General features: G+C 35.2%; 1 protein-coding gene across 3 annotated transcripts in view; it reads left to right on the forward strand.

Annotated features, from left to right (window-relative positions):
- Positions 1–12735, forward strand: part of LOC108908660 (ATPase family AAA domain-containing protein 2) — a 29401-nt gene that overhangs the window by 12526 nt on the left and 4140 nt on the right. For 2 of the 3 annotated variants that reach the window (XM_023457351.1, XM_023457350.1), the window contains 10 exons: positions 1163–1311; positions 1363–1611; positions 1666–1878; positions 3201–3382; positions 3443–3629; positions 5255–5440; positions 5506–5798; positions 8509–8694; positions 8748–8926; positions 9256–9482. In XM_023457351.1, coding sequence (XP_023313119.1) covers positions 1163–1311; positions 1363–1611; positions 1666–1878; positions 3201–3382; positions 3443–3629; positions 5255–5440; positions 5506–5798; positions 8509–8694; positions 8748–8926; positions 9256–9482 — 2051 coding nt within the window. The remainder of the gene's footprint in view (positions 1–1162; positions 1312–1362; positions 1612–1665; positions 1879–3200; positions 3383–3442; positions 3630–5254; positions 5441–5505; positions 5799–8508; positions 8695–8747; positions 8927–9255; positions 9483–12735) is intronic. The other variant, XM_023457352.1, reaches the window with a different exon arrangement.

A 12735-nucleotide genomic window follows, 5' to 3' on the forward strand; every position in this document is an offset into this window, starting at 1 on the left:
AATGTTTGTACGCTAGATGTAGATATTGAATTGCACTGGTTAAAGCCAGACTTATCCTGTGGTACGAAACTGTTAGCCTTTTCATATTTATTTAATGCACCCAACAATACTTTACTTTTTTTTATTACGACACCGACGTCGACAGTGCCAAGCCACATAATTGCAATGCCTCTATGATCCATCTCTTATGATAAAAATGCAACTGAGACTAATATCGGCCAAACTGGTCGGAAAATTAAATTATGTGTGAAAGAGCTAGCCGGATCTGGATAGCCGAATCCGGCAAGTGTGAAATGGCGCTTACTCTTGCTGTAGCGTTACTCTAGCTATAAGTAGGGTAGCAGATTTGCATAACACTTGAAAATTGATTTTTTTACTGCAGTGGCCTCTGAAGGTAATTTTGATCGATAAGTAGAAACTATCGATCTAAACATGAAATTTGACACTTTTTCCAGATCCACTGTCAAAAATAAGAGTTTCTATTAAGAAAAACAAAGTTGACCTTCAGATATCCTTGAAAATCAATCTTCAAGGTCATCTTTAGTTGACCCCTTTGGCCTATACACTTTTATGAGAGTTAATATTTGCTATCATACCATCAGAGTACCCTATCCTGTATAGCAAGCGGTCTGCAGGCTGCATGTGGCTTTTTATTAATAAGCCCGACCTTATCTGTTACGACTGTAACCATGATGCTAAAATCACATTAAAACCAATCAGCAATCACATTATATTGAGCATTGACTTAACGGTTTGTCATTGTTCATTGAAAACGAATCATTCGATACAAGCTCGGCAGTTACATGGCTTGTAAACATTTATGAACACTCTGAAATGAAATAAGTAATAGATAAATCAAGTATTCTTGGATAGATTTTATTCTGTTTCCAAAAAATAAAAGCAAAAATACGAAGTCGTGATTTTTGCCAGACAAAGAACTTTACAATCACTTGAACATAAACCGGTTAATATTACACCCATTTAATATACAACTTTTTTGTTCATTTGTGCTTACTCTGTCTTGTGCTGAAGTAATCAAACTTCCAACACACTGTTACAAAATTATTTATATTCTTTCATAATCAGGCTAAGAAGATTTCAAATGTCCCTCATATTTTCTGATACTTTTTCGGCAAAATGAAATTATGTATATGTTTCAAAGGTACTGGGAAAACTTTAATCGCGAGAGCCTTGGCAAATGAGTGTAGCTTTGGGAAAAGGAAAGTTTCTTTCTTTTTAAGAAAAGGTGCCGATTTACTAAGTAAGTGGATAGGAGAATCGGAAAAGCAACTGCGTCTCTTATTTGAACAGGTAAGTCGTTTTTGAAACTTTTTCTTTTTGACTTCATGGAGAAAATTTCAGGCTGCACAAATGAAACCGTCAATAATTTTTTTCGATGAATTAGACGGTCTGGCCCCGGTGAGATCGTCCAGGCAAGACCAAGTCCATGCCAGTATCGTTTCGACCCTCTTGGCCCTCATGGATGGCCTAGACGATAGGGGAGAGGTCATAGTGATTGGTGCGACTAATCGTATCGATGCTATCGACCCCGCACTGAGGAGACCTGGTAGATTCGATCGTGAATTATTCTTTCCATTGCCTTCTATAAGGGTACGTTTGGATTGTCTCTGTAAACAGTAACGATACGTAATCTGTTTTATTTAGGAACGAGAAGAAATTTTAAGTGTACATGTATCTCTGTGGGCCAATCCGCCTAGTAAACAGATGTTGAGTTATTTGGCAGAAAATACGGTTGGATATTGTGGGTCGGATCTAAGGGCGTTGTGCTCCGAAGCGGTTATTCAGAGTTTCAGGAGAAATTATCCTCAGGTGTATAATTCCGAATTCAAGCTGCTTTTAGATCCAGAAAATGTGAAGGTGAGTAATTTCTACTGCTCGTTATGTTGCTTGTAAACAATTTCAGCTTTTTAATAAAATTGCGTCGGCGTGGCATTGTGTTTAAATTCATTGTAAATTGGATTTATATGCTTAACCAGCTAGCCGCTACTATTGGTCATTGTTGGCAATACCAACTTAGCAACATAATAAGACATGATAGAATTGCCAAGGTAGATGTAATGAAAGTTCCTAATTTTGAAGCGTTCAGTAAAAGTGTCATCATTCCACTCTCAAACAGTCTTTAGTGATTTAGTTTATTAGGTTTATAAAGGGTTTACGAAATAATGTTACAAAAAAAAAACGACATATTTTTGTGTTTTTTAATTTTTCTATGAAATTATTATTTAATCTGTTAATCTGTAAAATTTTCTGTTGAATCCATTTCCAAGGTTAAAAATAGAGGGTCCCGTTTAAAATTCCGAAGTTGACCTTGAATTGACCTTCAAGGTGAGGTCAAGGTCAAATTCTAGGTAAGCAGCTGGTTTCCCCCAGTGACCTGAACAATTTTACTCTAGGCCATTTTTCGATTGGTAGCTTCTCTGACAAGATATTTACGTGTATCAATTAAAATGGGACACCCGGTATGCTCCTTTAATTTTTTTGTAATGCATGATGTAAATTCCTTTTTTTATATATTATTTTATATACATAGAAGTCTTCTAAACATACTTGTTGAACCAGTTATGATAATAAGTCAAAACTTTTAAACAGAGTTACCATATCGAGGGCGTCATATCAGAAAGGCGTATGAATCAAATCTGAAATTTTACAGGCATACGCATTTCTGATATTATAGTTTTGCAAAATTGGTTCATACGCCTAAGTAAAATGCGTTAGAATAGTGTTGATGTTTATGAATATATACGCCCTTCTGATATAAGAAGCGAATTGATTAAATGAGGTCATACACCCTAAAAACCCAAAACCGACTATAGTGGCTCTTACGCCCTTCTGATATGACGTCCTCGATATTTAAAGAGCAATAAAAATAGTTACATTATTGTCTTCTTTAAGTATAACTTAATTAGTTCCAAAATTCTAAGCTTAAATCTATCATCATGTTGTAAGGTCATGATACTTTTTAATGCCTGAAATTTAGCTAAATTCAAATTTATTACCTCTCATAGTTACCTTGTACTTCACTACATTTTGCCGTCACTGGTTCTTGACTGTCAGGCCGACATGTGGAATCTACCTGGTCTTTGATTTAAATTATTGCGCCACTTCTAGAACTCTTGATTATTACTATCTTAAAATATTCTTTATTAACTGATGGTAAGAAGGGATTAACCTGTTTTTAGGTAGAAAAAGTTGACTTTCTAAGAGCCAAATCTCTCCTCGTACCTGCTACACATAGAATTTCTCAAGGATTAGGAAGAAAGCTGTTACCAATTCTAGAACCTATCTTACAGAGACCTCTAGAATCAACCTTCTCTATTCTGGAGCAGACATTTCCCCATGGCTTAAATGCTACATTAGCAAAGTAATCAACTTTTACCTAAACGAATGTACAGAGTTTATATTTTTCTTATCTTTTTTTTAGGGTGAAGTTGTCTCCCAACGTGAGACCTGCTCAGTTACTCATAACTGGGGACGGACCGGAACATGGCCAGACTTTACATCTTGCTCCAGCAATTTTATTTAGAATGGAGCACATACATTCTTATCTTTTAGATCTACCTATGCTTTTTCGGGAAACGGGTCGCTCGCCGGAAGAGGCATGTATTCAGGTATGAAAGGGAACATTATCTTTACTTCAATATAGCAGAAATAAAATAGACAGCTGTTTTTTAGTCTTCGATACTTTGTCCACATTAACATAGAAAAAAAGATGGTGACTTTCAAATAACAAATCGTAACATTAAATTAATCATTAATCTGTTTTCACAAAATTATTTTTAATTAGTTTTGTTGTTTAACAGTTAATTAAAAAAATATTTACAATTAGTAACGTATCCCTGTACCAAAATTAGTTAATATGTAATAATTCACATAAAATTATACAATGTAGTTGGATTTAAAACCAACTGGCAACATTGATAGTGCACTAACACAACTTCACACAGGAATTCTGAGTGCCACGGTTTACGAAGTCCAGTGGCTGTGTACACAAGAATTAAAGTGCATTTTGAAAAATTTATTATAACTCGACTATTTATTTGATTATAGAAATAATAATTTCAGATTCGTGTTCAGGAGAACACGTACTATTACCCCTAAAAAACTGAACCCCTACTTAAAGTTACACCCTGTATAATGCGAGATCATCCATCATAGACAGTCCATAAAAAATATATATATAAAAATTTCCATTACAATCAAGACTGTTGTAATTAGCGAATAAAATGTTCATTTATTCTATTGCTCATGAATTATGTTTGAGGCATTGTTGATGGCTTGCGCTAGATCTTGTTCAGTAGCCATTGGGTTTATACCAGATTTTTCATATATCCACATAGAAGTCCATCGATGTGAATTCTTGATTTTTTGAAGCCAGAAATGAAACCACTATGACCTATCTAGCGATCTTCAAACTTTTACGACTTGCGGAACCCCGCCAACAATTCGATTTTTTTGAGGAACCCCTTTGCCTAAAAAAAATTTTCAAACACTTTTCGGCTTTATGACACTAAGGTTTATAAATATTTTGAAACCTACTTGTTTATTTTGACAAATAAATACACATTATTCTAAAAATGCAATATGCATCTTTAGTTTTGGATCTGCGAATATTGGAACTGTGAATAAAGAGCTTTGACTGTATAAAATAGTTGTTTTAGAGTTGTTTCAAAATCTTATGAGCTTTGACCTTGATATGCGCAAAAACAATTCCGACCGTCACGTCGCCTAAATTATTCTACGTCCTAAAAACATTACATCCATTATTCACAGTCTATCGAGCTCTCGTAGCATAAACAAGCCTTTGCTCCAATTACAAATATCTTAATAAAATGCTCTATTTATTATTTTAATTTAAGCAATAAAAATATATATAACGAACGTTCGCCAGTTGACTTTATTGATACCCGAACGCCTTAGTTCATTTCTGGTTGTAGTGAGGCACGAGGTCTAATGCTGAGTCAATGTTTTCATAATGTGCTTATTAGAAGAATTATGTGGATACGCCACGCCTTACTTGCATTTCGCGGCTCATGAGATTTTGAAACTACTCTACACTTTATAGCAACATTTTATTTAAAGAATATTTAAAAGTAACTTATATAAAAGACCTTGAAGACATGAATGGGGTTTTTTTTTACTTAAACTAGGATTATAAGAATTTAACTAGAAATTCACAGATTATAAAAATGTCGTGTTAACATAGTTCATATTTTTGAAACTATTCTAATTTTAGGTTTTTAACGAAGCAAGACGAAATGTCCCCAGTATAGTGTACATTCCCAGCATAGATCAGTGGTGGGAACTAGTCGCGGAAACCGTTAGAGCCATTTTAATAGCGCAACTGCAACAGCTTGATCCAAACATACCCATCCTGTTTTTAGCTACCGCAGATAGATTATATAAGGATTTGCCCAGTGAAGTAAGTTACTTTCTTTAATTATAAAAAATGCTTTTTAAAATTTTGAAATGTATATTTTTTTTTAGTTACGGGACATATTTTCTCATTACCGAAATGAGGTCATGGAAGTTGAGCCACCAAACTGTGAAATTAGAAGGTTTTTCTACAAACCCCTCATAATAGATTCAAGCTTGAGATTGCCAAGGCAGCCACGAGAGAGGCCTAAAACTCCGCCACCCCTTCTCAGGGCGCCTACACCACCCCCTCCTCCACTGAACGAGGAAGAGTGTAGGAAGTTATACGACAAGGAGGAGCACACTTTGAGGGAGCTCAGGATATTCTTGAGGGATATGTGCAAGAAACTCGCTAGTAATAAATTGTAAGTAGCGTTATTTTATAAAAAAATATATTTCTTTTTTGATTTTCTCAATTTTATCCGTTTCAAAGTTTTGTTTGTGAACATACTGTTAACTTTTCATTCTTAACCCTTTCGCTGCGCAATACGTCTGAACGTAGCTACCGTGCCGTGCGCGTAAGTTTATCGCGTGCGAACATATACGTCTGGAGCAGTTAGACCACTTTTAGTTTTACATTATGTTGTGTTAAATTACGATTTACGATCAATTTTATGATTTTATTTTAAATAAAAGACAGTATATCGACAGCTGTACTAAATAGAAACTGAAAGAGAGATGAACAATCAGTACCAGTACCTCCTTCCATAAAAATATTTGTCATAATCGCTACAAACTACGCCCGCAAAAATTCCCCATACCAATTCAACGACCGAGTCACTATGCGCATGGTTGCGAATATATACGGTTTGAGCAGCCTGATCCAATTTAACTATTCAAGCGAATTAATCCGTCTGGAGCAGTTTAAGCCCTATAAATTTTTAGCGAATAAATACGTCTAGAGCAGTGAAAGGGTTAAATCTCAATAGTAACGTTTATTAGAATTATCATCGCGCATTAGAATCGCCAATTTTTGCGGCACACCGCTATTATTAGCCATTCAAGGATTTCACTGATTATTACTATTATTTTATGTGAAGTCTGACATCACTTAACTTCTCTGCTTGAGCGTCACATTTACAATATCTTGTCAGATCAGAAATATCGAAATATCTATATTATCTAGGGTGCCAGTTTCCCTATGTTTATCGTGGGAGAAACTCCACATGAGCCTTAGTGCAGAGTAAGTGCTCGAGCAGCTACACTGAAGAAAATTTAATTCCAGGTGTTTTTTATATTTCTTTTTGTTACAAGACAAAAAAGACTAGTTTTTGTAGTGTAGTTTTAATATTTTTTAACTAACAGAATTACCAATGCATATCAATGAATCAGTAAAAGATTTTTTGTTGCTGGTCCATCCCCACAGAACCAAGAACAATAAGGGATGATCAGTTAAACTAGTTAAACTGCGGGTTTCCCTCAATAACCCTGAGCCTACCTTGAGATAGTCACAAACATAGAAACATTATAAGTACTATACATAAAATCGTATGAAAACTTTATTAAAATTGTACATTTTATTTTTAAAATGTTGGTTCATGAAGTCTGCCCGAAACAATAGGCCAAGTTGATCACACAAGCCGACAATTTTCAGAACCAGAAACCGGACCTAGTGTACCCGAAGGATTTTGGTAAATTAATTATGAATCCGAGCTCAGAATTGACCCATCACCCTAGGTTCTTGAGATATTCTAACCTAAAAGTGCAAAAATTGAGGTTTTTTACTATATTCGGGGTCAGATTACAACGTGAATTAATTTTTTTTCTAAAATCGCTTTAAACTATCTCAAAGTACCACTCTTACCCTTCCAAGCGCTCTTCGATTTTTTTGAAAATCTTTTTTCCATAGAGATATGATAGATTGAAGTTTAGTGCTTCAGCGATTTTGGTACAACATGGAAATAAACAAAATTTATCCAAAAACGAGATATAAAGTACTTATATGTTTCTCGAGTTGCTGAATTTGAAAACACCTCAATATTTCAAGATTTTCTAACCTAAAATTGCAAAAATTACTAAATGAAGCAGATACTTAGGTATACACGCCGTTATATTTGGATGCTAAGCTCATGACAGATTCATCATAATGCGCTATAATCTATGACATGTTAACCTAAATGCGTATAACCAACGAGGGTTAAACCCACGACAAGTTAACCTAAATGCGCAATAACCTGCGAACGCTAAACCCGCGACAGGTAAACCTAAGTAAGCTATAACCTGTGACACTAAACCAGTGAGGTGATGGGCCATTTCTGAGCTCGAATTCATAATCAGCGCACCAAAATCCTTTGGGTACACTAGATCCGGTTTCTGGTTCTGAATTTTCGTAAAGTTTTGTCGGCTTGTGTTATTTTCAATATGAATATGGGATCAGATTTCCAGCATCACAAATATACCTTTTCGGCATTCTTTCCACAACGGCAACACTTTTGTCCACCATAATATCAATAAACTCCAAAAAATCCAAATTCTCTTCACGATCCATGAATTACACTTAAACTGTGTTTGTAATTTCAAAAAATAACACAAAATTTGTCAAAGTCAAACTTAACCGCACACGCCTCAAGGTGAGTCTCTGCTGAACTTGAGTATGGGGCGTTGCTAAGATCGCATGGAGTCGTGCTCACCGACGAAGTATGGACTATAATATGCAACTGTGTGCTTAAGTTGTGCTCAGGTCCGAGTTCGACTGAAGTATCGACTATAAGTACGGGCATATTGATGCACTCCTCATTTTATTAACAGTCTTAGTGTCTTGTCATGATAGATTTGTGGTGGGCGTTCATTGTGCGTGGCTCGTTTCTTATTACAACGGGGCTGCAGATTTTAAAATAATTTGTACAATCTAACTAATTTCTACTTTGTTTCGATAAATATCAAGACATAAAACGGATCGTAATGTTAAATAATACCAGAAAATAAACAAATCAAATGAAAAATAAATAATTCATGAATAATCAATGAACACAAAAGTGGTACATTACAATTTAATATTTCGCACCAGTTTGAAATAAACTATAGTATGGTTTATTCAATTTTTATTCCGTTTTTTTATTTATTTATTTATTTTAGGTTTTTCATGTTTACCAAACCCGTCGACACCGAAGAAGTACCAGATTATACAACCATAATAAAACAACCGATGGATTTGGAAACCATGATGACCAAAGTTGATTTTCATCGATATGAATGTGCCAAAGACTTCCTCAATGATATCGAACTGATATGCCAAAACGCTCTAGAATACAACCCCGCTAGGTAATTAATCTTCGACATTGAATATACCTGCAGTGACTTTTAAACTTTTTCAGAACATCTGCCGATAAACAGATTAGACATCGAGCTTGCTCCCTTCGCGATTATGCGTACACCTTAATAAAAACTGAAATGGATACGGATTTTGAGGAGAAATGTCAGGAGATTTCGAAAAAACGTAAAGAAAGGAAACATTGTCGCACAAAGTACTTACCTCCATATATAAACACTCCTGGTAATTACATCTTCTTGTAATTACACATTGTATTTTAAAATTGCACTCTAAAAAGTGGGCAAATTTCAATACTTTTGGGGTTTTCCTCTATTGCTGTGGATAAAAAGTAGTTAAATATCTCCGGTTTGCTATGAAAAAAAATATTGGCCCGATTCATTTGAACTTCTTGACTTTTTCCTCGTGAACTCCCCAAAATTATCGAAATTGTAGTATACAATACAATTCACATTCAAAAGGTTCCCATAATTCTTTTTAGCGTTATTTGTGGTTTTTGCATGTGAATTATTTCACATCCATTCTAATTAATGCAGTATTAAAAAGTATGTTAGAAATGAAACTTTTAGATGCAGCTTTAATCGATGGGGCAGATAAACCACCATCTTCAGTGGAAACTTTGGAGACTGTTCCGAAAGAGGATAAACCGGAAGAAAAGCAGATGGTCGATAAACACGACGGCGGGAAGAGTCCGCAGAGGAAGCGAAAAAGATTTAGTTGGCAGAAGGGATATTTAATGAAGAAGAGAAAAAGGAGACTTCTGGATATATCACAGTCTCATGTAAGAAAACATTTTTTAGTTTATTTTTTATGAAATAAAAAGTTGCTCTATATCAGTGCTGCTAAATGTTCATGTAGAAAGTGCCAGGATAGGGTCATTTCCCATTTATTTTTTATAATTTTTTCAAAAGATTTGCTTAATGTTTCACCGGTTGCGATTGTTGTATATATAAAAAGGGGTACAAAGTTTAATTTCAAATTACTGCTGGATTATTACATCATTGCATTATTAGGCCAACCAATAGAGCGAAAAAAGAGGTTGTTTTTACACTTAACTATTATTACAGCAAATTTCATGTATTTCCTTTTGAAAAATATTTAGTAAATGAAAACGATAAAAATTGCAGAAAATTACATTTTAAAAAAATTCATAACCGCCAAATTTGAAGCTGGAAAAACAATCTTGCGGAAAATGACAGATAATAATATGTAGTTTAATCGTGCTCAAGATGGTTTCTGTCGGATGCATAGTTTTTGCACAATTGCATTCACAGTGGGCTTGAACATGACTTAAATGCGAAGTTTTAGCACCACCGACTTTCTTTCGGCATTCGATTCCTGAAGTTATAAGGCCAGAAAAAAAAATCCACCGTAATCCTTAGAGCCGTTTTCGAAAAAACACCCTTTTTCAACGAAAAAAAATTCACTGTTCGAGATATCGGGATTTTTCTACCTTTCGCTCACTTTTAGTTGCCAAACTTCCCCAATTTGGCAAAAATGACGTTTTCCTGAAAGTTTTACACTAGCACACAAACATTTACAAGCATATTTTTCAAATTGCCCCTTTTACTAAGACCGGAGATGGAGATACTCATTGACGATTCTCAGAAACGGGTTAAAATAGAAAAAATTAGTAGTATGTCAACAAGCGAGAATCATGTCATTTATTTCCATCCTTGTTTGATTTGCGAGGTCATTGAACTATCGCCAACCCCCACCCGCGATTGTTTGTTTACGTTTTGTGATACTCCAGATCGAATGACCAATATTATTCGTGAAAGTAGTAAAACTCCAGATAGTCTTCGACCCTTTAACTGTAAAGTTGTAATTGTTCTCTTCGAAATTTCAATTTCTTGTGAAAGTATGGACAGAAGATCAAACGATCATGCAGGAACCGATCAAGAAAATCGGGAGCAGATATGTTCTCCCTGCCTGCAGAAGAAGAAACAAATGGTCAAAATCAGTGGTAGTTTATGTGCGAATCTAAAAAAATGTGTAAATTATGCTGAACAGGATGAATGTTTTCTCAATGTTTTATGTAGCGCTTGCAAAATTATCTTATATAGGTCAGTGAAGTGTGGAAGTATCGGGAAAATAGCCCTGCCAGACTATATAGAGTTCAAAATTTTGGAGAAGAATACTCGGGCAAAAACTCAAACGTTGTGCAGTTGTACATTGTGTGAATTGGTACGAGATCTAGGGCCATATAACTTCACCAAAAAAACTGCCAAGAACAAAAAGAAGAGGAGCAACAAGTGCAGAAAATGTGGTGAAACTTATTCGGTAGGGAAAAACATTTTTCTAGCCCAGAAAAACACTTCCCGAGTTTCCAAGAACATGTAATATGGCCCTGGATCTCGTACCAATTCACACAATGTGCAACTGCACAACGTTTGAGTTTTTGCCCAAGTATTCTTCTCCAAAATTTTGAACTCTATATAGTCCGGCAGGGCTATTTTCCCGATACTTCCACACTTCACTGACCGATATAGGATAATTTTGCAAGTGCTACAGAAAACATTGGGGAAACATTCATCCTGTTCAGCATAATTCACACATTTTTTTAGATTCACAAATAAACTACCACTGATTTTGACCATTTGTTTCTTCTTCTGCAGGCAGGGAGAACATATCCGCTCCCGATTTTCTTGATCAGTTCCTGCATGATCCTTTGATCTTCTATCCATACTTTCACAAGAAATTGAAATTTCGAAGAGAACAATTACAACTTTACAGTTAAAGGGTCGAAGACTATCTGGAGTTTTAACTAATTTCACGAATAATATTGGTCATTCTATCTGGAGTATCACAAAACGTAAACAATCGCGGGTGGGAGTTGGCGATAGTTCAATGACCTCGCAAATCAAACAAGGATGGAAATAAATGACATGATTCTCGCTTGTTGACATACTACTGCAAAACTCACTCGAATGAAAAATATTTTTTTCAAATTTTTTCTATTTTAACCTGTTTCTGAGAATCGTCAATGAGTATCTTCATCTCCGGTCTTAGTAAAACGGGCAATTTGAAAAATATGCTTGTAAATGTTTGTGTGCTAGTGTAAAACTTTCAGGAAAACGTCATTTTTGCCAAATTGGGGAAGTTCGGCAACTAAAAGTGAGCGAAAGGTAGAAAACTCCCGATATCTCGAACAGTGAATTTTTCTTTGTTGAAAAAGGGTGTTTTTTCAAAAACGGCTCTAAGGATTACGGTGAATTTTTTTTTCTGGCCTTCTTATGACTGAATGCCGAAAGAAAATCGGTGGTGCTAAAACTTCGCATTTAAGTCATGTTCAAGCCCACCGTGCATTATAAACAAATTATGGTCTTTTTTTGCACAGCGTGGCGATTTATCAAAAATGGTCCAATTTAAATTCTGAAAACGGCATCTGAAAGTAGACGACAAAATCTCCGATTTATACATCTCGGATTTTCGCGTAGGTGATGAGAAATATGCAAAAAATGCCCTTGAAAGTCACCTGAAATGATTGAAAGTACGCTCCACGCGGTAGTGGGGGAAGCAGTGAGCGAAGGACTCTGGCTCGAGCGTACTTTCGATCGTTTCGGGTGACTTTCAAGGGCATTTTTAGCATATTTCCTATCACCTAGGAATCTGAGATATACAAATTGGAGATTTTGACGTTTACTTTCAGATGCCGTTTTCAGAATTTAAATTGAACCATTTTTGATAAATCGCCACACTGTGCAAAAAAAGACCCTAATTTGTTTATAATGATACTGTGCAAAAACTATGCATCAGACAGAAACCATCTTGAGCACGATTAAACTACATATTATTATCTGTCATTTTCCGCAAGATTGTTTTTCCAGCTTCAAATTTGACGGAGTTATGCATTTTTGAAAAAAAGGTCTATTTTAGGGGTTTTTCCGTATTTTCTCTGTAAAAAATAAACCAATCGGGTTGCACAAAAATCCATTTACAGGTTTTTTTATTATCTACAAAAGTCCTATTGAGAGTCCTATTCATTCCATCATTATTTTTCGAGATATAAAAATGTCATTTTTTTGCAGTTT

Source organism: Anoplophora glabripennis, unplaced genomic scaffold, assembly GCF_000390285.2.
Source record: "Anoplophora glabripennis isolate ALB-LARVAE unplaced genomic scaffold, Agla_2.0 scaffold162, whole genome shotgun sequence".
NCBI lineage: Eukaryota > Metazoa > Arthropoda > Insecta > Coleoptera > Cerambycidae > Anoplophora > Anoplophora glabripennis.